The sequence below is a fragment of the Olea europaea genome, unplaced genomic scaffold, assembly GCF_002742605.1.
Source record: "Olea europaea var. sylvestris unplaced genomic scaffold, O_europaea_v1 scaffold571, whole genome shotgun sequence".
Lineage (NCBI taxonomy): Eukaryota > Viridiplantae > Streptophyta > Magnoliopsida > Lamiales > Oleaceae > Olea > Olea europaea.
This window is the reverse complement of record NW_019264047.1, coordinates 296,068-321,918: the sequence shown is the minus strand read 5'-3', so window position 1 is coordinate 321,918 and position 25,851 is coordinate 296,068. Positions and strand designations below refer to the sequence as shown.

General features: G+C 34.6%; 1 protein-coding gene and 2 long non-coding RNA genes across 3 annotated transcripts; 1 reads left to right on the top strand and 2 right to left on the bottom strand.

Moving 5' to 3' along the window:
- Window positions 1–391: 391 nt before the first annotated feature.
- LOC111389223 (glutathione S-transferase DHAR2-like) lies at window positions 392–5,152 on the bottom strand. Its single transcript, XM_023014114.1, has 6 exons — window positions 4,954–5,152; window positions 4,770–4,860; window positions 4,522–4,665; window positions 3,509–3,626; window positions 3,241–3,381; window positions 392–700 (listed from the first exon to the last, which is right to left on the bottom strand). The coding sequence occupies exons 1-6, from the start codon at window positions 5,009–5,011 to the stop codon at window positions 614–616; spliced, it is 639 nt and encodes a 212-aa protein (XP_022869882.1). The 5' UTR covers window positions 5,012–5,152; the 3' UTR covers window positions 392–613.
- Window positions 5,153–8,304: 3,152 nt separating this feature from the next.
- On the top strand, window positions 8,305–11,107 carry LOC111389228. The gene is made up of 4 exons (XR_002701704.1): window positions 8,305–8,498; window positions 8,958–10,490; window positions 10,562–10,797; window positions 10,883–11,107. It is a non-coding gene; the product is annotated as an uncharacterized LOC111389228 (long non-coding RNA).
- Window positions 11,108–11,740: 633 nt separating this feature from the next.
- LOC111389226 lies at window positions 11,741–13,343 on the bottom strand. The gene is made up of 2 exons (XR_002701703.1): window positions 12,556–13,343; window positions 11,741–12,352 (listed from the first exon to the last, which is right to left on the bottom strand). It is a non-coding gene; the product is annotated as an uncharacterized LOC111389226 (long non-coding RNA).
- Between the last annotated feature and the right edge of the window lie 12,508 nt (window positions 13,344–25,851).

The window sequence follows — 25,851 nt, the reverse complement described above, 5'->3', positions numbered from 1 at the left end:
CACTACTGATGTCCAGAAACTCGAAACCTTGAAGCGAACACTGGCTCACCCAATAGAATGATGATAGTTCCACAGTGCCATCCCCTGGCACTGGTTGCCTTTCACAAGCGGACGAGGCACTCAATTGAGCATTTACGGGGCACCAAAAGCTTATACTCTTAACAAATTCTCAATACCACAGACCACTCGTCTCCTAAATTGTAATAGTTGATCTCTAACTAGCATAGCCTTATGGGTCTGGATTGTTAAATACTTGATTCCATTTCGCTAATATCCCTTTGTTGCCTAAATGTAGTTATCGGCTTTCCTAGACAACCCAAAGGCCAAATTAGCGACCCAGTAATCCAAGTTGCCACTTTCTTAGACGATCCCACGAGTCAAGAGAGTCAAATACTCTAAAAAATTACCATGCATCTGATCGACATATAATTCTTGACAGTGGAATGGTGGAAACCAAGACACGTTCCTAGATCATACATCAGATCTTAACAAGGAAAATATACAGGGGTAAACGGTTCAATTATTGACCATAAGCACTAAGACTAGTCCACCTTATTTCTAGGACACATTCACACAAGGCCACAATAACACACCATGCTAGAGTCCACAATGTTCATTCATTAACTTTGGGCGCCCAACCTGCAATTACGTATTCCTTTGCAACATTCGTTTTCTGGAAAGACTCCCGAGAAAAGAGCAACTGTAGAATAGAAAGAAAATTGAGAACGCATTAGGCAGTCAACAAAACATCCAAAGGCATAAAATGCACATGGAAAGGCAGCAGGCTTATGTATGTTTGTGTGGCCCAGAGAGAGAGAGTGAGAGACTTGTTGCTTTTAAACAATAAAGTTGCACATCGGTTTCTTATATGATGTGTCAAGTACAAGATTCTTTCACAAAACAACCACCCTCTTGAATTATAATGTTAACACCGTAGATGACTGCAATATAAAATAGATTGTATCACAGACAAACGGTAAACGAAAAGCCAAACCAAAAATGAAAAAATGTTCGTATATCCAACACAGCTTCATAATGAAAACAGCTCAGCCAGAAAGTAAAGATAATCTAATAAAATCTGCACCTAGGGGCACGGGAAATGGGGGAAACTATCAGTCTATGAAACTTTAGATACATTGTGGGCAAACTAATAACACTAGGTGCATAACATAAAAATAGAACATCATATAAATATGGTATATAATTTAGAATCTATACCAGAATAAACAATCAGAATCAACCCAAGTTTCATTGAAGTTGTCAAATGCATCATCAATTGCATGCTTCAAGACCAAAACAATGTAACTTTCCAACAAAAATAACAAAAAAGTAACGAAAAGGGGTACAAAAATTGTATGAATGTAAGTAAATAATCATTAATTCCATTGGAAACATATAGAACTATGTTTAAATGAGTAATATAAATGCACATGCATCAGATCCCCGATGTATCTGAAATGCTGATTATTTTTTGTTGTCACTGTATCTTTGTATACAGAAAATATATCCTTAAGTATAGTGTGCATATCCAGGTATTATGGTATATGGTACAGCAACATGAGGATATTGGAGTATCCATTGCCCCCAAGGGCAAAATAATCGAAAAGATTTTTGAGTGATGTGCATTTATATCCAATGCCCCCAAGGGCAAAATAATCGAAAAGATTTTTGAGTGATGTGCATTTATATATAAGATGCACTTGTAGACAATGATGTGAAATAGGGAAAAACATTATAACTATATGCCATTTTCGAAACACATAGCGTGAATCAGTTCATATTTATGCAGCCATGGGAAGACAAGAAAACGTACCCACTGATTAAAACAAGTCAATTGTGGAACTTTATCCACGCAATCAGAAAAAAATGATTCACATCAAAAAAAGTGTCTTTATGTACCACTTTACTTCGAGACAATGAAATTGCTTCCAAAAGTTTTATTTAGTTATTGAAGACTCTCAACTTACTTCCCCAATTGGACTGGGCTAACAAACAACCCCAGTAGTTCCACTTTTCTATATTCATGTCTACCTAATATGCATGTAATTGAAGAAATTCAGCAGGAGCACAGGGTAGAATATTTTATCGGTGCTAAGGCTGGCAGAAACTGGTGCAATTACTGTACATAAACTTCAGAATTTGAAAAACAGGTCTATCGAACAGAAGAATTACACACTTAAAGATCAGCTAATAATTGCTAATTATATGTAGGTGGGATCTGTAAGGGGGCAAATATGCAATTACAGTAGCATTAGTTCAACCTCCAGGTCCCAGTTTTGGCTCTTGGAAGGTCTCTAGAAGATGTTCACCCAAAAAAAAGATCCAGTATAACCTTTCAAAGAAGATGCAACTATCATGCTCACAAACTTTGCCACACTAACAAGCTTGGCAGTATAGAGAAAAGGCGATGTGGGGGATGAGAGACTATCTTCAGCAATAGAAATGATCTTATCACAATAAGATAACTTATCTGGGAAACAATTTTTTACAATGAAAGGACAGAAAATCAAAAGGGAAGGAAATGACCTTTTAACAGATCATAAGTCCATTATCAAAACTAAAATCCAAAAGAAGATAAGAGAAACACACTATAAACTGATTTGAAGGCCTCAAAGTGGCTGCACTACCACAACTAAGCACATGCAGAACTAAACTGTTTAGAGTTTTCTATGTAATACTATTTGTTTACTTTAACCGTAATCCATATTTTCTTTTGTTTGCTTTACTTTTAGTCTATTTCATCGCTTAATTGTTAAGAGATAAAATATTTGATACGTAATGGAAGGAGTTGGTCCTCACAACAAAGAACTTTGAGGTCTTAGGTCTTTTCAATTCTTAATGCTTGCTAGTGGCTCAGAAATTATTCTTTAAGCGGGACCTATTGTATCTTTCAACTAATATTATCCCACACCTATTTAATCTTAGCATATTGAGGCATGAAAATCAAGTGTCTAGATCACTTTAGTAGTTATTGTCATCTTTGTTGCAATTTTTTTGTTCATTTATTGCCTGTTCTCTCCCTTCAGTTGCATATGCGATCATAAAGAAACACTTGATGCAATCAACACAGCAAAACTTTGAAAGTAGTTTAGGAAACAAATTTTCTGAAAAACAATTCCTTGCTTGTAAATCTGTTGTCTTATTTATGTCGTTTCAGATCCGGTTAAATGCGTACACCCTTAAAAATAAAAGAGAGTCGAAGTCGAAGAAATGAAAAAATTAAAGGAAAATATCTAATACCTTCATGTAGTTATGCAAATGAGTCAAACTTTCTGGAACATTCCAACCCTTGAAATGGCCAAGAGTCACGACAAGATGGTAAAGCTTTGGTGCTAAACTCAAATCAACAGCACATATATTTCCTCCATTCACATAAGGTCCCTGAATATGCACACGACTAAGTACATCATCAACTACAGAAATAAACAAAAACCCTCTGGAATAGTTTTTATTTTTGTAATTTGGGTTGAAGGTAAAACCTTAATTTTTATTACACAAAACTTCATACCTTAGCTTTTAGATGCTCATCCAATGCCTTCAATTCATCAAGCAGAGCCTGCTCTGAACCATCGTTGGGGTCTTTGCTCTTCAAGAACTTAACGAAAGAAGAAAATATTTTTGATCCCCTACAGTTTCACAGCAGTCAACAATAAAAATTAGTAGCAGAACACATTCTTAGAAATAATGCAGAAAAACGTGAAACATATCTAATAAAAGGATGATCAATTTTTTAAAAATACTCAATGATAAGGAAAAGCAAATAACTCCAACTTCCTCAAGATTACAACAATAAAATAGTGCACCAAACCATTTAGCTAACATATATATTTAAAAGCCATTCACACATTTGTCAAATTTGTTCTAAATTACCCGCATCCATTGTCTTACTAATGGAGGAATACAGAGTAAATTCAAATTCAAGAAGAAATACATAACTTTGCAACAGGCAAAGAGCACAAAGGGTAAGCACAATTCATACATCAAATCAATGACGCCATTACAGAAAGAAAAGATCAATAATAGTACCAGGAAAAAGAATAAATAGGGTATCATCTCAGTTTAATAAACAAACAAATATAAACTACTAGTCCATTACTACTTTCTAGGAAAACAGTGGAATTATTTCAAACAGAGTTGCTATCTTCGGCCTAAATCTCACGTTATAACAATAAAGAGTATTACGTTAAATAAGAATCAACATACCCAAACACGTGTATAAAGAAGATGAACATCATAAACATCCTATTTCTATTAAAAAATTTGAAGAAAACACACACACTAGAAGTAAGGACTCCAAAATTAATGAAACTTAAAAATCGCCTTCGAGGCAGTTTCCATCTCAGCAAATTTCCGAACCTTCTCCTACAAGAATACTAATTTTAAATTTGCAATCTCACGCCCATGAAAAGACTAGCAGTTAAATTTTATGCCAAAATCATGACTTCAAAAAAGCAAGATGCAGCAATATAAGATGACACAAATAAATATGTAGATAAAGAGAAAGCGATAATGATTTCATACACAGAGGAGACTTCAGGAGGAGCAGACAAAGAAGGGTTCGGGTATTTCTCTTCAATAATACCAACAATAACATCAGAATCAGCAATCCATTTGTCATCAAATTTCATAACCGGCACCTTCCCTTCTGGATTCACTTCCAAGAACCTAAAACAAACAATAACCATCCCAAAAACTCATTTCATTACTACAAACATATTAATCAAAAAAATATATATAATGGAATTGATGTTGGAATTAGCAGTATTTACCACTGGGGCTTGTCACTGGTGTTGATCAAATGCGTCTTGTAAGGGACTTTCTTTTCTTCCAGAGTCATGAGTACCCTTTGGCAGAATGGACCTAAAACATCAAAAGAAAAATGAAATATGAAGGACGAAACTAAACAATCAACAAAAATAGAAAACAGAAAACGAAGAAAGAATTCATATTTACAGTCGCCAAGAATGTCAGGAGCACCGGCAGCAGCCTTAACACAGACCTCCACAGCCATTGATGGATTACAGATGTTTCTGTATCTGACGAATTGCTTAGGGTTCGATGGGAATTGCAACTGAATAAATGGGATAACGCCTGCACACGCTTTTCTGTCCAGAAAGATCTTTCTGCGTGGCTCGTTTGGTAACACTGATTATGTCTTGTTTCCCAATTTTTCCAAAAGTACATTTTTCTCTTCAATTAGACATTCTTCACTAAAATATTATTTCACGTAAATTTAAACTATTTTTTTATTTTTTAACTACACATCATCCATCAATCTACTATTTTAAAATACATTCTTCCAATTTAATGGTGCTCAAATAAGTTCACTACTTTGGTAAATTAGGCTTTTCATCTCAATCGTTGTCTAGAGTTGTAATCATATCTCCATCCTTTATTGCCCGATTCTAACACAACCTTCAACTAATTAGCAAGAATCATCATTTTGAATGTTTTCCATCCAAGTAGCCGTTAAATGGGTTTCTTGACCTCTACAAGATATTTACTAAGCTCCTGTTTACCATCCTTATTTTACATTTTTTTTCTACGGTACTCAATTTTAATAACAAATTCTTCATTAAAACAATATTATACCAAATAAAAAAAAAATTCCTTTTTTAACCACACATTCTTCCTCAATCACTATTCCATAATATATTTTTTCAAATTAACGGGTGCCTAAATCAAATTTGTCCATCCACAATAAAGACTTTTCAGAGTGATGTGAACCCAATAAGGAGATTCTTTGTCCGTGGACAATAGGTAATCACATCACACTCTGTCTTTCACCTATTTTGTTCAAAGTGTTGCTCAAAATCGCTATCTTTTTTTTTTTTTTTTAAATATCCAGGTATCCACCTTACAGTGACTAAATTCTGGAGTCTACACCTTGGCCCTTCAAGCTGAAGACAGGTTAAACCGCAGATTGTGCCACAAACTGACCAGTGCTCAAGAGCCTCCCCAACTGATCTGTCAAAGTGACAAACAAGTTGTTTACCATCTTTGCACCTTGCCTTTTAGTAGAGTTCCTGCCTTTCAGGATAAATCCTGCCTTTCAAGAGTCTTCCAGAAATCGAACTCACGACCTCTGATCTGTCAGCCTTGAAGCACCCTCATCTTTGCCAGTTGGGATGTGTCCTGGGTGGCTCAAAATCGCTATCTTTATTTTTACAGGAAAGTAGTTGTAGTAGCTCAACTATATTTGATCGATCAAAGTAAGTGATTCCTAGGTTACTGAGGTCAATGTAGGGATTAGAGATAGAGACGAATGGATTACAACTGCTTGTGAAGGCATGGAAGCAAAGATCCAATATTACGGGGTTGATTAAGATTTTCGAGGCGTATATCTAGAGGCCTGGATGATGAGATTTGAGGCGAAGAACAGACGACATTCAATTATACCCATGTATTATAGTGTATTATAAATCATTGGGCAAAGTGAGTAAAAACACTTGCGTGAATTGTAAAGATTTTTCTTTGAGGCATATTCTCTCCAAACTTTGTCTTGCTCATGTTCTACCATATTATGTCCATTTTCACTTAAGTTTCAGATGCAGTAATTTAACATTAAGGTTAAATTCGTGGTTGGGTTAAAGGCTGAGTTATTGTGATTCCTCTGATGGGTGGGAACTTTGAGTCAAGGGACCATATAGCATAATCTTATGCATCTTTATTGTTGATATCTCAATTCTAGCATGAAGTTTAAGTGCAGGTAATACTATTTTTTTCCAAAATGCATTTTTTTCTTTCTTCATTTCAACAACACATTCTTTATTAAAATAATATTACACGTAAATCAAAAATTTCTTCTTATTTTTCAACCACACATTTCCCATGAATTTACTATTCAAAAATAAATTTTTACATAAAAATGTCTCTCAAATACCATATATATAACCAATAATTCCTATGAAGAGAATTCAATGTTATAATTGCTCATCAAAATGAATAGATTAAGTAGAATTTTGTGAGTAAATGTGTGATACTATTTAACCAATTATTCCCATGGTTAACTTGTTCCTATATTATCATGGACTCTGTTATAAGACAGGTACTTTTTGATTGTTTGGTTATATAAATATTATAGTTAATAAGACTTTATCTCACATCCTTATTCTTTTCTATTTTAGTGCTTGTTTGATAAGAATTTTGATAATTGATTTTTTTGACCGTTAGAGATAAAGTAGGTCGTACATGTGAAAGAAGAATTCAAAAATGACGACAGGAATAGTGAAATAACAATCAAAAAATTGATTTTAATTGACTTTTAAACTCTAACAAACAAGCTCTTAATATTGTCAAATTCAAATTAGATCAACATATCAAACATATTATCAGTGTCTAGGAGAATCATCAGACATTATGGTCCACTTGTATAAAAAAGAAAAAAAATTAAAGTCACGTTATCATCTACCTTTAAAAAAGAATCACAAACTATTCCACGGATAGCAAAGGGACGAGGGATCCATTTTACTTTGTTATAGTGGGAATATCATGCCATCTTAATCAGATGACACTTCGTAGGAAATTCTTCATGACATATTTTTACCATTTACCTGCCTTTTTCAGTTTTTCTATTCATTTGGCCAAGAATATGTTTGGTATTAAAGTTGCCTTTATATTTGGAAAAATTGCAGTAAATATATCAAACCTTTCATTTAATGACAAACTTTACTTAAACATTTTATTTGTAACATCATAGATATCAAACCTTTAAAAAATTGCAGCTCAAGTCCAAAATGACGATTTCCGTTAGTTTGACCTTAGAAACCGTCAGTTGACCCAAAAAATTAAAAAAATAATAATGTCTCCCAAATAAGCTAAGGACATTTTGGACATAATACATTTCTTCTACTAAATCAAAAATTAAAATCACAACCTACCCCATCTCGTTCTTCCCCAACCCCTCACTACCTTAAAGCCACCCTCAACACACCACCTAAGCTATCGGGAAAAAATAATGCTAGTCAGCCAGTGAAAACACGGATTTTAATTCTTGCTGACGTGGCACTTTTTGGCCCCCCCCCCCCCCCCCCCCCCAAAAAAAAAAAAAAAAAAAAAAAAAAAAAAAAAAAAAAAAAAAATTATCTTCAGTTTTATTTTCAATCACACATTTTTTCAATAAAATAATTTTATTTTTAAACTTTTTTTTTGTACATTTTAGTGACGTATTCTAAAAGAAATCACTATTATAAAACCCATTCCCCCCCCCCCCCCCCCAAAAAAAAAAGAAAGAAAAAATTGAAAAAGAAATAAAAAAATAGGGCTAAAGAAGCGGGAAATCAGAGGGAAAGATAATCCCAAAGGACAAGGTAATCCAAGCCCTTCCCTTTTGTGGCCTCACTCTCGTCGCTGTTCCCTGACTCTCGTGGCCTCCCTCTAGCCGTCGACTGGCCCTCTCGTCACCGGAGCACCTATGAAATTATTGCATCCATAAAGTAGCCATGAAGATGCACCCAACTTTCTATTTTTCACTCTTCCGAACTTATTGAAACGACAAGGTAATTTTTCATTCAAGCAAGCTCAAGTAGCTCAGTAATTATTAATTACCTGTGTCCTAGCATCTTAGCAGACTCTTCGTGTATGAAAATTTTGTTTGATAAGTCCCTTTAATACACACATAACATGATACATCTCGCTTCAAAAGTTATGCTACATCACAATCAAACATACTCCAAATGACTCGAAATTTGTGAGATACCACCTAACGTTTGAAGGAACTCACCACCATAGTCATTTCTGAAAATTCATGTTGCAAGCTTGTCCTTTAAATACGCAAGAGATAAGTGCATGAAAACACAATTATGCTCACATCATAATTTTTCAATAACTTTTGGTTGTATATATGCCATACACTTAATTCGAGGAAAAGAAAATTCAATTAATTTACTTGTGTTTGTTATCAGTATTTTCATTTGCCCACGCACTTAACATGTTCAAATATGGAATTGGTAATGTAGATATGATTAAGAGAAGGCCATACTGCAGCAATACAATCATACTTTTCAAAAATACAAGCACAATGCTCGGGATTTTATTTTAGTATGGATTTGGATGACGATTCACGACTGAGAAACGTATTCTGGGTAGATAATCAATGTAGGCTAGCATGCAAGGAGTTTGGTGATGTGGTTACTTTTGATACCACTTATCTTACTAATAAGTATGATATGCCATTCGCCCCATTCGTTGGCGTCAATCATCACGGAGAGTCAACATTACTTGGTTGTGGATTGGTGTCGAATGAAGACACCGATACCTTCGTATGGTTGTTCAGAACATGGCTTCAGTGTATGTATGGTGAAGCTCTACATGCCATAATTATGGATTAAGATAGAGCAATGCAAAATACAATTGAGATTATCCTCCCGAACACAAAGCATAGATGATGTTTGCGGCATATTTTAAAAAAGCTCCTAGAAAAGTTTGGATACCATGTCGATAAGAGTTTTATATTTGGGGCTATACATTCGTTAGTGTATGATTCCATGTCGGAACAAGAATTTGAAGAAGGTTAGATGGCGATGATTAACACCTATAGCTTGCAGAAAAATAATTTGTTGTCAGGATTATATGAGAATAAAGGGCGTTGGGTGCCTTGTTTTTTGAAAACCACTTTTTGGGTAGGAATGTCAACAATACATAAACGTGTTATTCGATGGATATGTGCATTCGAAGACATCGTTGAAGCATTCGTCGAACAGTACGAACGTGCTCTGTGGAATAAGGTCCAGAAGGAGTTCCAAACTAATTTCAAGTTGTTCTCTCAAATGATACCATGTGCAATACAATTCGAAATGGATGAACAATTTCAGTCAATTTACACTATATCAAAATTCAAGGAAGTTCAAGAAGAGTTCACAGGTCAGGTCTACTGTACCATCATATCTACGTTGGAAAGATCTTATGATACGACGTACAATGTATGGAAGACTATTATGTATGACAGTCATCACAAGAGAAAAACATCCGTCGTCTCATTTGTGAGAGATAATTGTGAAGTTGTTTATAGCTGCCACTTGTTTGAGTTTAGGTGAATACTATGTAGGCATGCAATAGCAGTTCTAGACTGGAATGACGTCACATGTATTCCGAAGAGGTATATTTTGCGGAGATGGAAGAGGGATGTTCGTAGAGTACACACGAGAGTTACAGTAAACTATACTGGGTTAGCTACTACTCCTGCACAATTGAGATACGAAGAGATGTCTAAAGGATTTGCATAGGTGGCAGACCTTGCTACAGACGATGAAATGCAGTCACGTGTAATAATGAAGTAGATAAAATGTCAATGTGAAGATATGATGACCACAAAATCTGGTGGTTGTAGTAATCCTATATCGCAGTGTACCATACAGGTGTCCAATGATTGTGTGGACGTATCAAAATCTGCAAGCGGAAGCATACTTGATCCGAAATTGGCTCGATGAAAGGATGCACCTAGGAAATTTAGAAAAAAAAGCTCATTGGAGATGGCATCGAAGAAAGCAAAGGTATGCTCGAATGTGCGATTTATATTTGCAATTGTTTAAATTGAAAACTAAGCGATTAACTGTGAATGTAGTCTGGCGGGACATCAACCACAAATATGCCACCAAGAAATAGCAATACGAATATGGCTGATGATGCAATGAACTTTTAGTTGGCTCAGCAATATTCCATGTCGACTCCGACATCGTACTTGCACAATGATGTCCTTGTCACAACTGTCCATGCAGACACCGTTCTCCCTTTCGCAAAATTTGCCGTTTGCAAATTTGGTCCCTCCAGCCGCGACTAATGTTATGCAAAGTTCGCAAGGTAGAAATAAGTGTTGCTACATGGTTTTAAAATTCATTTTGTTGTGAATACATTATTAACTATTTGTTATGGTATTCTATTGTAGGTCAACCATTGTCGAACTTCTATCAAAATTTATTGGATCATGGTGGCAGTGGCTTATGACTGAAGCGAGGGCTTTATATTTTGTACTAGTGGAATTTTTTGAAATATTTGTTTCATTTCACACACAAGTAATTGTATTTTGGCAACATTGTAGTGCTCTATTTATTTCAAATCACGGGCTGTATTTTGTACTATCTTGCTGTAGTAATTGCTATGGTTGGTTATCTACATAAAGCAATTGTTATATTTTGGATATGGTTGGTTATCTAAATAAAGCAATTGTTAATTGCACTCTATTTGGCTATGTATTATATCTGGTGAGGATTTTATTTATGTAGCTTAGTTTGTGTTGTGATGTACCATTTCTAGCAGAAACTCCACTTTATTCAAAAGGTTGTAGAATATGGAGTATTATTTTTTCCCAGCGAGCTGTACCATTTTTAGTAGAAACTCCACATTCTACGCATTTTCAGTCAGATTGGAGCAATATTTTTTGCATTCGATGTGATTATTTTAAGACTTAGAAGTTGTAATTGGTGCCCAGATCTTGATTGTGGGTTTTCACAGTTTTTGACATTTGGACTTTGAGCTTAGAAGCAAACGTATGTCTCATGTGGAAATACAACACATAGCCAAAAAATTGTTGCTGCCTTTTTATGTAACTGTGTAGTTTTCTTCATTTTCATTGGCTTTGCATAATTTTTTCTGTCATACAACTAATGATACATTTCAACTAATGTAGGAGATTGCAAGTGGTCTCCCATGTGATTGAATTTTGAATGCTACTGGCAGTTCTCATGTGTTTGTAGCAATGTTTGCCTCACTTAAGCTTGTCAACTTGGAATACATAAACGATAAATTAGCATAAAGTGCACGTAATTAGCATAGTCAGAATGTCTACAAAAGAAGCTTCTTTAGATACGAAGCTATCATGATCTACAATCTCGTACCACAAAGCTCAACTACTTGACTTAATTCATCACATACAAGACTTTCAGCCTCTAGAAATAATGAAGGACAAGCTGATTCATTTTTCATCGAAAAAAGCTTCGATAAGTATCTTCAAGTCAAGTTAGCCGCTTCCCTTACCGTCCACGTCTACAACAATTTTCTCCATCTTGATGCTCACATTCACGGAAATCTGAGCTCCTCTTCGTCTCTTATCAGTACCTGAGATTTGAATATGCAAGATATTTCTTCATCAATGTCGTTCATCGTGGGGTTAACGACCGTTACGCTATTGCTACTACATTGACTGCTTGAGTCTTATTTTACGACCCACTCCTAAAATCCACAATTTTGGCTGCAACAAAGGAATAGTTTCCCCTTATTGTGATTCTCCTTCTTCACCACAAAACATTTCTCAAATCCATGCTTACATCGTGGGCAAGGGCGTTTTCTTTTGTATTCGGCAAACAAATGGTCTTTAGCTCTACAACTATGACAGATTCCGAAGTTCCTTCTGGGCATTCTACGATGGGAATAAAAAATAGAAAACATTTATCAATTCAAGAAATCCACAAATTGTGAATAGCCAACCGGATAAGCTAATTAAGAGTCATTTTTGAAAATAAATTATACGAAATCACAACTACAAGACTGCCTAGACACATCAACCACTACCTAATCACAACAAACAAGTCAATTACTGAAGGACATAGCATTTTTTAATACCTGAATAAGCTGCTTTTATTTAGCCCCTTCAGTTAATTGATAACATTCAACATCGAAGTGCCTTATGGAAGAAATAGGAATGAAAACAACCAAGATTGCAACACTAAACCCATTAGAGGAACAACAAATGTCAAAGAATAACTTAAATAAAATGTAATAAAAGTCTGAATAATTTCACAAAAAGAAAACGTGCAATTAGTTAAACAAAAATTTACGTCCAAGATTGAAGTGTCTATACTCTACTCCAAATTTGACGATGGAAAATTCAAATGCCACCAACATTTAATTTTCAATACACAAGTATAGGGTATGCAGCAAACCCAACAAGAATTCTCCATTACACATTCAAGAAAAAAAGACCAACAAAATTGACTTCATACCATCACCTATATGCGACTTAGACAGCAAATTTAACAAACCCCTAAACTCCAACATTGGAAGGAACATCATAAAAACCCCTTTTCATTTACGTTGATATGAAGACTGGGAATAACCCACTGTCAAGTTGCAAAGAGAGAATTGAAATGCTGGCGATTTTCGAATGTGTGCTAATAAACGTCGAAGATTATGGAAGGAAAACCAAGGAAATAGTCGGTCGACTTTTGGGCTTTCAAATGTTGGATATAAATGGGTTCCCTTTTTGTCCCATTTTTTCCCTCTTCTGTGTCAGCGACTACCGGTGCTCCGATCGGCAATGGTTGCTCCGGTTTGCGAGGTGCGGTGGCAAAACTAAGGGTTTGGGAAGAGAAGAAATAAATGAAAAATTAGTCACCGTTTGTTATATGTTGTTTGAGGTCATAAGCTCTTTTTCAATGGATATGTTTTTCTTTTTCTTTTTTTATTGTGGCTTGTGGGCCACCACAGTAATTTTTTATTAGCTGTTCCCAAGCCTGGTTTTAAACCTGGTTGAGTAGCAGGATTGATCGAAAAATGCCCTTCATACGGGCAATTTAACCCCCTCAACACACTTCAACAAACCATCTGCACAAACATTACCAATTGAGGAAGTAATCAATGAAATTCATCAAGGGTGGCACACAACCTACTTCCAAAATGCACCACCTCCGATCAATTTGATAGTTGCCGACCACAACCTGTTCCTCTTACACACGACAACCAACTCATGGAACAATTTTTGGCCAAAACAATGCAATAGTTGCTCTTGGGAATCGAGCACTGGCCAAAATAATTCACAACTGCTCCTTTATTTCAATTGAAGGGTCCTAAGGCCATCTCCAATGCATCCCTCAAAACACCAAAATGTACAATTTTTTGGTGCAAAACAACTCCAATACAACACTATTTTGCACCACTTTGGTGCAAAGTGTCCAAAGTCATTTTTACCCTTTCTTTTCATTTCCCAAATAAATCGATTAAGGGTATTTGTATTATTTGTACTATATATTTTTTAATAAATAAATTATTATTATTTGCATTTAAAATAAATTTAGAATGTAAAAAATAATAATTAATGAATTAATTAAAAGAAAAAAGTAAAAATATAACGAACACGATTATTTCTTAAAGTTAACACAAATATATTAAAATAATTAAATAAACAATGAATTTTTATATTTATTAATGAATTTAATTTTTTTCCTTGATTTAACATAATAATTTAGTAATTTATGTATTTATAAAATAATTGAATAAATAATATTTCAAATAAATAAATTATTAAGAAGAAAAAAAGAGAAGAAAATGGTTAAACAATGTTCATTTGATGTAAGTTTTGGTGTAATGGTTGAAAATGAATTTTAGTTTGGTACAAAATTTGGTATAAAATTGTGCAAATTTTGGTGTAGTGTTGAAAATGGCCTAAAAGCTTAATCCACCAAATTCTACCGGCCAACATCTAATTCAAGGCCAATAGGGAGCCAATTAATTTGATTGTTGAAGAAATTCCACAGAATTTGAGCACGAAACTTGCAATAGGTCCACAATTTGGCCACTTAGGGTAGGACCCACCACATGACACCATCATCGTTGAATTCTAAACCATCTAAAGCCCCTATGGCGTCAATGCTGCCTACCAATTTCATCGAAAATGCACTTCCAATTTTGAGCCCCCAACTAGCGTTTCGATTGAAGAGGACGACCATTAGGTAGATTTGAGAGGAAGATTTGGTAGAGGTCACCTAAACTATAAATTTGGGTGGTATAGACGTTGGTGTTGATGATGATGATAGCGATAGTGGCCGACAAGTGGTTGGAATAGTTTTGGTTTGAATAGTGAAGGGGTTGGAGAAGAAGGAAATGAGGGTGGGTTGTGATTTTGTTATTTTTTTAATTTGCAATTAATGAGAGAAATGTATTATGTCCAACAGGTCCTTAGCTTATTTAGAAGAAATTATTAAAATTTTAATTTCTAGGGTCAATAAACAATTTCTAAGGTCAAACTAACGAAAACAGTCATTTTGGACTTGAGCAGTGATTTTTTTTTTAAAGGTTTGGTACCTACGGTGACATAAATGAAAGTTTGGACACAGTCTGCCACTAAATGAAAGGTTTGAAACTGTTACAATTGTCCCTTTATATTTTTTTCGTTATAAATCATGTCAAGATATTTTTGACATATTTGATGGTTAAATTTGAGCGGAAGGGTTAATTTGATTTACAGGATATACCCTAATTTGTGATAGCACCTAGGGTTTCATTTGCTCGTTCTAGCTAGGGCAGATACATGGGATTGGACTGGGCTCAAATCCAATTTTGGACCAGCTTTTTTTATTTTTTTATAGTGGAAATTATACCCATCCACATGTTTTAAGATCCAACTTAAAAAATCAGATCCTAAGGTTGTTTATTCAAAAATTAAATGTATTAAAAATTCTAATATTAATAATTTAAATTAATCCACCCAACTCATCCTATCTCACAAACCCCATGCCAACCCAAACCCTAAATCATTTGCCACTTTCTTATTTCTTATAGTTTTCATTCTTACTTCTTCGGCAACACAACCTCCGACAAGATGGCACATTCGATATTAAGGCGTGGCATCAAAGGACCAGTTGCCGCTTCGCGTTGCTGCATGGCACCTCCATGAGCAGATGAGCAGCTCTGCACAGCGCGATACCTCGCCTCTACGGCGTTGCTAGGCCTCTGCGAGTAGTAACAATCCAGTGGTTTACCATATCACAGATCACGACGTTCAATGTCTTATAGTACTATGAAACTTCGATGGTTTTGCTTGGTCATAGATCCCCACGTGCAATGACGATCTAAACTTTTCTTTGGTAGGATCATGGCACCGCTTGCTACTTCTGCGGCATTGCAACGGGTGCGGAGGTTTCAGGTTACCTTTTGCGATGATTTTGCGGCATGTTTTTGCGATGGCAGTGGTGCAGGCGGTGTTAGTCTGTAGAAGTTGTAGTGGTGGGTTTGTGAATTTTTTGGTAGAGTGGTGGTTGTGGTATGGTCGAGATGAAGATAAAGGAGATGGCGGTGTGCGGTGGTAGTGTGTTGTGGGTGTGGTCTATGGTGGTGGTGTGGCGTCATAGTGTTGTGTTTTTGTGGGTGCTGTGGTGATGTTAGCGAGGTTTTAGTGCTCATAATGGTGGGTTCGAGGTGTGGTGATGTTAGGGTGGTTTTATTAGCGGTGGTAGATTGGGCACTGCTAATGGTGGATTTGGAGGTGCATCTAGAGGTGGTGGTTGTAATATCTTAAATTAATGGAAAGAAAAGTCAAACTAAAAAAAAAATGACAAGAGACCAAAAAAAAAAAAAAAATAGTAGGCGGTGAAAACTCAAACCAATCTCTAGAAAATGATTCAGAGAAGAAGAAAGAAAGAAAAGAGAAAGGAAAAAGAAGGAAAAAAAAAAAAGAAGAAAAGAGGAAGATAAGAAAGAAAAAATAGAAAAAATTCACCAACGTGCTAGGAATTAAGTGCTCTATATTATTAGGCTTGAATTTCTCAATTTTGAAAGGTAAGTAAAAAGTTACTCATTGAAAGGTTATATTTAATTTTATAGTTGTTAGATTGTTAGATTAAATTCATTTTTATTGAAGGGGTTAAGTATAATAAATTATGAAATAAGTAATATGAAAGAAAAATTAGTTTTAGTAATTAAAGAGACTTTAGAAATCGCCTAAATGTGAAATACTTAAGTTTTATTATCGCATATTTAATTATTGAAATTGTTTAAAATAGTTAATTGTTGATTTATAAATTATATTATATTTCAGGCGACGATACGGATATCGGGACAGTTTACCAACCGGGTTGATTTTGACGTATATAGTTCTGTGAGTGGAAAAATATTAGTATTTTTTAAAGTATTTATAAGTTAAGTATATTATCAAAGTACGTGAAATTATGTGTTCGATTATATGATTATTATGAAAATCTCTTTTATTATGATACATGTGGAATCTCAAAGATTATTTATGGCACATTTGTGACTTGGTATGTAAAACATGTGATGTTGAGATTTGTTTGGTATGTAAGACATGTAATATTGAGATCGGCCAGAAAAGTACCCATGATTATATATTTCTTCTAGTTCATAGAGGAGCCTTGACCATGTTCTATCCTACACGGAGGGGTTTTGACCTGATATTGGTCTTGATCGTGTACATATAGTTTACAAAGGGGCCTTGGTCGTGTTCTAGAATTGATTACCAGAGGACTTGCCTCTTTCTTATTAGAGGAGTGTGCATGTGATTGGTGGCAGTCAGTACGGAGCACATATCTAGACCCTTCCATCATCACTTGGACATATTTTTGTCGTATCTTTTACGATGCCTATTACTCTCGGTCCTATAAAGATGCAAGGCAGGAGGAATTTTTAAAACTAGTACAAGGGCATATGACAGTTGCAGAATATCAGGTGAAATTTATTGAACTTTCAAAGTATACCCTAGTTCTGGTAAGCAACGAAATTGATAAATGCAGACGATTTGAAAATGAGTTAAGGGAAGAAATCTGGTCAGTAGTAACAGCTGCAGGCTAGAATGTATTTGGCAAATTAGTGGAATCAGCTTTGAGAGTAGGAAAGAGCATTTATGATAGGTCAAGTGGTAGAGAACAAACAATATTCAGAGCAAGCAGTAGTCAGACAATGGTGAGTGTTTCTAGCTATAGATCACCACGGAGGGATAGTACATGATTTCGACCTGGTGTATCCAGTTCAGGTAAATTCAAATCTCGATTCCGAGGAAGTCAGGGTCCTAGATTCAGTCCCAATACTGTACAGCAGCCATTGGCTAGTCTAATTATACTAAGGGTTCTTCTAAAGATCATTTACTCCGAGACAGGGAAAGAGTTCTACTAGTGCCAGACTTTCCTCTTGCCAATTGATAAGTGCATTTTATGCACTTATTCAGACTACATAACTAGGTTTTTATGTCGTCAAATTATTAATTTTTACCTAATTTGTGTTAATTTTCTTTTGTTTTTAGTTATGGACCCGTTTTGAAGCAATTGGAAAAGAAAATAATCAGTTGGCTATTACATTGAGTTTGTGGACAAAATCTCGCGAAATAAAAGATAGAGGATCAAAATTGAGGAGAAAATGAAGAGAAGGACTAACTTGCATTACACGAAAGAATTGAGTACACAAAACTTATTGGACTTGGGCTCCTAATTTGTATACTGAACAAGGGTTTTATTGTTGATGTATATATACACATGCAGCCGAGAGAAAACGGGGGGATACACGCACAAAGGCTGGGGGCTTAATAAAGATATTAGACGGCAGAAAAAGAAGAGAAAATTTGGCCAGCTGCTTTGGGGAGTTAAAACTTGGGTTGAGAATTAATTGTAGAGATTCATACAGGAAAAGCTGAGAGATTAAGCGGTTGAATTGATATTGTCGGCCAACAGCTGGGAGTGAATTAAGTGGGTTGCAAAAGTTGAATTATATATAGACACACCCACAGAAAGCCATAGCAAGGAGCTAGGAATTGGAATATTATATGCACAAAAAGGCGGCTGGAATTAAAGAAATTGAAGTGCTGAATTGTGTATATCATATACAAAACAACTTGAGAGGTCAGCAGCTGGAATGGAAATACAAAAGTGGGCGGCTGATTTGGAAGATTATATATATATTCACGCATAGAATTGGAGATGGACAGAAGGCTGCTGAAGGAATAATTTCAGATTTCTTTGTAAAAGGAATTTGGATGTTGATCACGTTTCGTCAATTATTGGTGATGTCGTTCCATTTTATTTATTTAATTTTGCCGTTATGTTAGGCTAGATCTTTTCGTGCTAGGATTTGCGATGAACCTTATATTATGAATCATTAATCTTGAATTTTATTCATTTGACGTTAAAACATGTTTTTAATTATTGAATGATTTGCATGTATTTTATTTTCTCTACAATTATGTGCGCAATAGTTGTATGAGATTTGTGACTTGTTTTACCCTCGAGAGATGGAAAATAAGTTAGACATTATGTTAATTGTCGTAAAGTCCGATAGGGGATAGAAATATACCGCTATGCTTTACGTGATCTTTAAGTATTCATAAATCTTTAATGCATTTTTATATGTTCGCATTCGTCATAGAAATATAGTCGGGTCACGTGTAAAAATAGGTTTAACTCTACTCGAAAGAGATTGTTAAACAAATTAGGAATATTGGTCTTCATAATTGAATCGTGTTGTCAATTTTATAAAATTCGGATTAAAGGGGATTGATATAAGGGGATTTGGGATCCTAGTACGCATTTCGTTATCATATTTTTATAAAACTTGCATTTAGTTATAATCACGCATTTAATTTAGTTAATTTAGACTTTATATTTATAAGTAGGTTATTAAATTATAATTTAGTTAGCGAAAATATCAAGAATTTCTATTGTTTCGGTTAAGGCATAGATAATTTAAATTTAAACTAATACAACCTCTGTGGGACGATACTTGGACTCAAAAGGTCCACTTTATTACTTGAACGCGACCCGTGCACTTGCGGTGTAGGATTTTAGCGAACACCAATTATGTGGAAGATCTCATCCTGGAGAGTGTTTAAAGTTCAATGGAGTTGGTATTTGCTAACTCTGTGGCCAAGAAGGACATCTGAAAAGGAATTGCCCAATTGTATTCCAGGAGGGTGGCATGGTACAGAAGATGTTTTCTCAACAGATTGCTGGTAGTACAAAACAGAATCAGACTCAGAGAGATGATTTAGCTACCAGAGCAGGTGCAAATAGTGTGGCCCAGTCTAATATCGCAAGCAGTTGTAGTACAAAATCAAAAGGGCAGGTAGGACGATCGAAGACCCAGGGCAAAGTTTTTGCTATGACTCAGCAGGCGGCAAAGGAGTCACCAGATGTTATCATGGCTATGTTATCTATTTTTGATAGAAATGCTTGTATTTTGATTGATCCTAGATCTACACATTCTTTTATGTCATTTGCATTTGCTTTATATGCGAATCAAAAGCCAGAACCTCTAGGTAGTTGTTTGGTAGTGAATACACTAGTAGGAAAATCACTATTAGCAAACAACATATATCGAGATTGTGGGATTAAGGTAAAGGATAATGAGTTGAAGGTAAAATTAATACCTATTGACATACATGATTTCGATGTTATCTTGGATATGGACTTTTTGGCAACAAATCGAGCTTCAGTTGATTGCTTTCGAAAGGAGGTTATGTTTAGACAGTCAGGACAGTCTGAAATTATATTTAATGGACAGTGCAGAATTTTACTGTCTTGTGTGATATCTGCTATTGACGCTAGAAGATTACTCAACAAAGGCTGCAATGCATATTTGGCTCATATGATTGATACGAGTGCTAGCAAATTAAAACTTGAAGACATCCCAGTGGTCATGGATTTTTCTGATGTATTTCCAAAAGAATTATCAGGCTTACCATCAGACAGAGATATGGAGTTCACTATAGATCTGATTCCAGGAACTACACCTATTTCACGAGCACCATATAGAATGACACAGCAAAATTGAAAGAGCTAAAGGTTCAGTTGCAACAGTTGGTAGGCAAGGGTTTTATCAGACCTAGTGTACCTCCGTGGGAAGCAACAATTTTGTTTGTGAAGAAGAAAGATGACACCATACAACTGTGCATAGATTACAGATAATTGAATAAAGTGACAATTCACAATAAATATCCTTTGCCACGTATTGATGATTTGTTTGATCAGCTTCAGGGTGCTTTAGTATTTTCAAATATTGATTTGCATTCTGTATATCATCAACTTAAAATCAGGGATAGTGATGTGCCAAAAACTACTTTCAGAACAAGATATGGTCATTTTGAATTTTTTGTGATGCCATTTGGGTTGACCAACGCACCAACAGCTTTTATGGATATAATAAATAGAGTGTTTCGCTCATGTTTAGATAAATTTTTTATTGTATTCATTAATGATATTTTAGTATACTCGCGAGATCAAGATGAGCACACAGAGCATCTCAGAATCATCTTGCAGACTCTACGTGATAAACAGTTGTATGCTAAATTCAATAAATGTGAATTCTGGCCTATAGAGTTGTATTTTTGGGACATGTCATATCAGCAGAGGGAATTTATGTTGACTCGCAGAAAATTGAGGCAGTGATAAATGGGAAAGGTCTACTAATGTGACAGAAATACGAATTTTTCTTGGCTTAGCAGGTTATTATCGTTGTTTTATTGAGGGATTTTCAAAAATTGATCTACCTTTGACCAGTTTGACTAGAAAGAATGCTAAATTTGTCTGGAATGAAGATTGTGAAAGAAGTTTCCTTGAATTGAAGAATTGATTAGCGTCGCTCCAGTTCTTACCTTTTTAACTCTCGATGAATAGTTTGTGATATATAGTGATGCTTCACGTCAAGGTCTTGGTTGTGTTTTGATGTAAATGGGAAAGTTATAGCGTATGCTTCCAGGCAATTGAAGAAACATGAACTGAATTATCCTACATATGACTTAGAGCTAGCTGCAGTTGTCCTAGCATTGAAAATTTGGAGACATTACTTATATGACAAGAGATGTCAGATATATACAGATCATAAAAGCTTAAAGTATATTTTCGATCAGAAAGAGTTAAACTTGAGGTAAAGAAGATTGTTAGAGCTGATAAAAGATTACGACTGCAAGATTATTATCATCCAGGGAAATGTAGTTGCTGATGCTCTCAGTCAAAAAATATCGAATCCTATGACCCAAACTAATGCAATATGTTTATCTTTGTTTGGTGAGTTCAGATTTTCTCATGCCCAATTATCAGCTACCAGTGTAGGAGCCTTGTTTTCCAATTTTCAAGTGAGGCCTACTTTGATTGAGACAGTTAGAGAAACTCAAACTCAAGATCCAGTGTTGAGCAAATTGAAAGAAGAAGTTAGTAAAGGTAAGCATACAAATTATACCATTCGAGATGACGGAGCTTTAGTTATGGGAAATAGATTATTTGTTCTAGATGATTCGAAATTGAAGGAAGAAATTCTAGAAGAGGAACATAGTTCAGCTTACGAGATGCATCTAGGTAGTACAAAAATGTATCGTGTACTCAAAGAACGCTATTGATGGTATGGAATGAAGAGAGAATAGCCGAGTTTGTATCTAGATGCCTCCTTTTCCAGCAAGTGAAACCAGATCGTCAAAAAACAGTAGGATTGTTACAAACGTTGCCTATTTCTGAGTGGAAATGGAAACACATTACTATAGATTTTCTATTTGGACTTCCATGGACTCAGAGTGGACATGATGACATATGGATCATTGTAGACAAGTTTACGAGGACTGGTAGATTTTTGCCTATTAAAGTAACTTACTCGTTAGATAAATTGGCAAATATATATGTTGATGAGATAATCAGTTTGTATGGAACATTAGTATCTATTGTTTCAGATAGAGATTCTCGTTTCACTTCTAAATATTGGCCCAGTTTGCAGAAAGCTATAGGTACTAAACTTCATTTCAATACAGCTTTTTATCCACAAACAGATAGTCAGTTAGAAAGAACTATTCAGACTTTGAAAGACATGTTACGAGCTTGTGTACTATAGTTTAAAGGGAATTGGGATACTCATCTTCCTTTGATGGAGTTTGCTTATAATAACAGTTATCATTTGAGTATAGAAATGACTCCTTTTGAAGTACTGTATGGTAGAAAATGCAGAACTCCAGTATGTTGGGACGAAGTTGACGAAAGAAAGTTATTGGGTCTTGAATATGTCCAGATTACTATTGAGAAAGTAAAGATAATTTAAAAAAGTTAAAGACAGCCTAAGATAGACAAAAGAACTATGCAAATAGATGTAAAAGAAATCTTGAATTTGATGTTGGGGATACAATTTTCCTGCGATTATCGCCATGGAAAGGTGTTATCAGATTTGGTGAACGAGGTAAATTGAATCCAAGTTATATTGGTCTATATAAGATTGTTGAACGCATCGATACAGTTGCTTATTGATTGGCTCTGCCAATGAAATTGTCCAGAATTTATGATGTATTCCATGTTTCTATACTTCACAAGTACATTCTAGATCCATTTCATGTTTTGGAATCACAACCAGTACAGTTGAAAGAAAATCTTACCTATGAAGAGGAACCAGTTCAGATATTGGACAAAAAGGAACAGGTCTTGCGTAGTAAGACTATTCCTTTAGTTCAAGTCTTGTGGAGGAATCATGCTATAGAAGAAGCGACATGAGAAAGTGAAGAGCAGATGCGTACTCAGTATCCCCAAATTTTCCGCTCTTAGTTAATTGAATTTCAATGACAAAAATTCTTTTAAGAGGGTGAGTTTTGTAATATCTTAAATTAATGGAAAGAAAAGTCAAACAAAAAAAATGACAAAAGACAAAAAAATGGCAGGCGGTGGAAACTCAAACCAATCCACAAATCCATTAATTAATAACACACAACACACACAAGAAAGTGATTCAGAGAAGAAGAAGAAAGAAAAGAGAGGAAAAAAAAGAAGAAAAGAGGAAGAGAAGAAAGAAAAAAAGAAAAAGAAAAAAATCGTCAACGTGTTAAGAATTAAGTGCTCTATACTATTATGCTTGAATTTCTCAATTTTGAAAGATAAGTAAAATGTTACTTATTGAAAGGTTATGTATAATTTTATAGTTGTTAGATTGTTAGATTAAATTCAATTTTATTAAAGGGGTTAAGTATAATAAACTATGAAATTGAGTAAAATGAAAGAAAAATTAGTTTTAGTAATTAAAGAGACTTTAAAAATTGCCTAAACGTGAAATAATTAAGTTTCGGTATCGCATATTTAATTATTGAAATTACTCAAAATAGTTAATTGTTGATTTAAAAATTATATTATATTTCAGGCGGCGATACGGATATCGGGATAGTTTACCGACAGAGTTGATTTTGGTATATATAGTTTTGTGAGTGAAAAAAATATTAATTTTTTTTAAAGTATTTATAAGTTAAGTATATTATCAAAGTACGTGAAATTATATGTTCGATTATATGATTATTATAGAAATCTCTTTTATTATGATACACATGGAATCTTAAAGATTATTTATAGCACATTTGTGACTTGGTATGTAAGACATGTGATATTGAGATTTGTTTTGTATGTCAAACATGTAATATTGAGATCGATTAGAAAAGTATCCATGATTATATACTTCTTCTAGTTCACAGAGGAGCCTTGGCTGTGTTTTATCCTACATAGAGGGGTCTTGACTTGACATTGATTTTGATCATGTACATATAGTTCATAGAGGGGCATTGGTCGTGTTCTAGAATTGATTACAAGAGGTCTTTGAGACCCACTTTCATTCATGGAGGGGGCCAAAGGACCGTAATGAAAGTTCTTAGCCCTAAGGGCGGATTACATATTTCAGTCAAATGATACATTTTTTGTGATTTTTTCAGCATGTTTGATGTGATGAGATTATAGGATGCTTATCAGCTGATGTTTATATCATTATTTTAAGATGATATTTTATAACCTTATATGAATATTTCACTTTTTGACTATAATTACATGATGGTAGCTTGTGAATTATCAAATGATATGAACTTGATTTTCAATAAAAATTTATAAATGAAAAAGTATATTTATTTTGAACTTCTCCACTAACTGAACTATCAACTCATATATTTTCTCAAGTTTTTTCTTATCAGGTAGCAGTTGAGTATCTGGGTATCTTTTGGAGTTGATCCTTTGATTTTGGAGTCAGAGCCACACGACAGAGGTTGTTAATATGACTTCATAGAATATGTAGTCAGTATTTTGAAATGACTTCATAGAATATGTAGTCAGTATTTTGAAACGCATGTTCATGTTTAGATGTGATTTTGCATCGCTTGTAGATACTTATAGGCCTTACTATGTATTTTGTATCCATATGTACATTTCATTTTATTATTTGGTAAAAGTTGAGGTTTCAACTTATCTTTATTGTGTCGTGTTATAGTTTGGGATTTGTGTGAAATCGATCACAAGGTGGTTAGTCCTATTTACAGGGGAGATAACGTCGAAATTCTGCTAGAAAATGATGTATAAAAAGTTATATATTGTACTTGTAGTAGCCTTGATGGTGGGTCCAACTTTTAGTTGGTATCTATCATCGACACATGCTACGTTTAGATCCAATAGTTTTACACGAGGCGGGGTGTGTCAGTGGTGGTGATGTTCGTGGCAGTGAAGGCGGTGGTCTAGTAGTGATTGTGGTTGTAGTGGGGTGGGGTGGGGTGGTGGTGAAGGAGGAGGAGGCGGCAATGACGTGGTGATCACAAATTATTTGGTTGACTATAGCAGTTAAATTGGTTAATCTGTGATCAATAAATGATATGTGACCAATGAAAAAACTAAACTGTGACCAAGAAACAATGTTTCACCTAAAATAATTTGTGACATGTTAAAATTATAATTTGTGATTGAAAAATATGTGACTAACGAAATCGTTAATTTGTAACCAAACTGTATGGATTTGTGATCTTAATCTATTTAATTAATAAAAAATATAATTAATTAATTAAATTATAAATAAATTTTAATAGATATCTAATTTTTGAAATTTGAAACATTTATTCTTAGTTTTGATATTGGTGATACTTAACCTCTTAGCCCCCGTTTGATCCCCATTTTTTGATAATGAAAATGGGAGGAATATTATTTTTTTTGAAAAATGAGTGGTTGAAAAAGAATAAAAAAATTTCGATTCACGTGTAATATTATTTTATTGAAGATTGTGTGGTTGAAAATAGGAGAGAGAAAAATAGAATGTAATGAAATGTAATTTAATGGGGGCCATACGGGGGCTAGTTATAAATTTTTCCTAGTTTTATAAATAACCTATGTCTAAAAAAATTACAGTTTGTGTAAAAAATATAGTCCAAGTCCTAACATTAATTCA

Coding starts and splice junctions, on each gene's coding strand:
- LOC111389223 (XM_023014114.1), bottom strand. CDS start 5,011: ATGGCTGTGGAGGTCTGTGTTAAGGCTGCTGCCGGTGCTCCTGACATT. Junction 3,627..4,521: donor CCTCCTGAAGTCTCCTCTGT/GTATGAAATCAT, acceptor GTGAAACTGTAG/GGGATCAAAAATATTTTCTT. Junction 701..3,240: donor ATTTGCATAACTACATGAAG/GTATTAGATATT, acceptor TCTATTCTACAG/TTGCTCTTTTCTCGGGAGTC.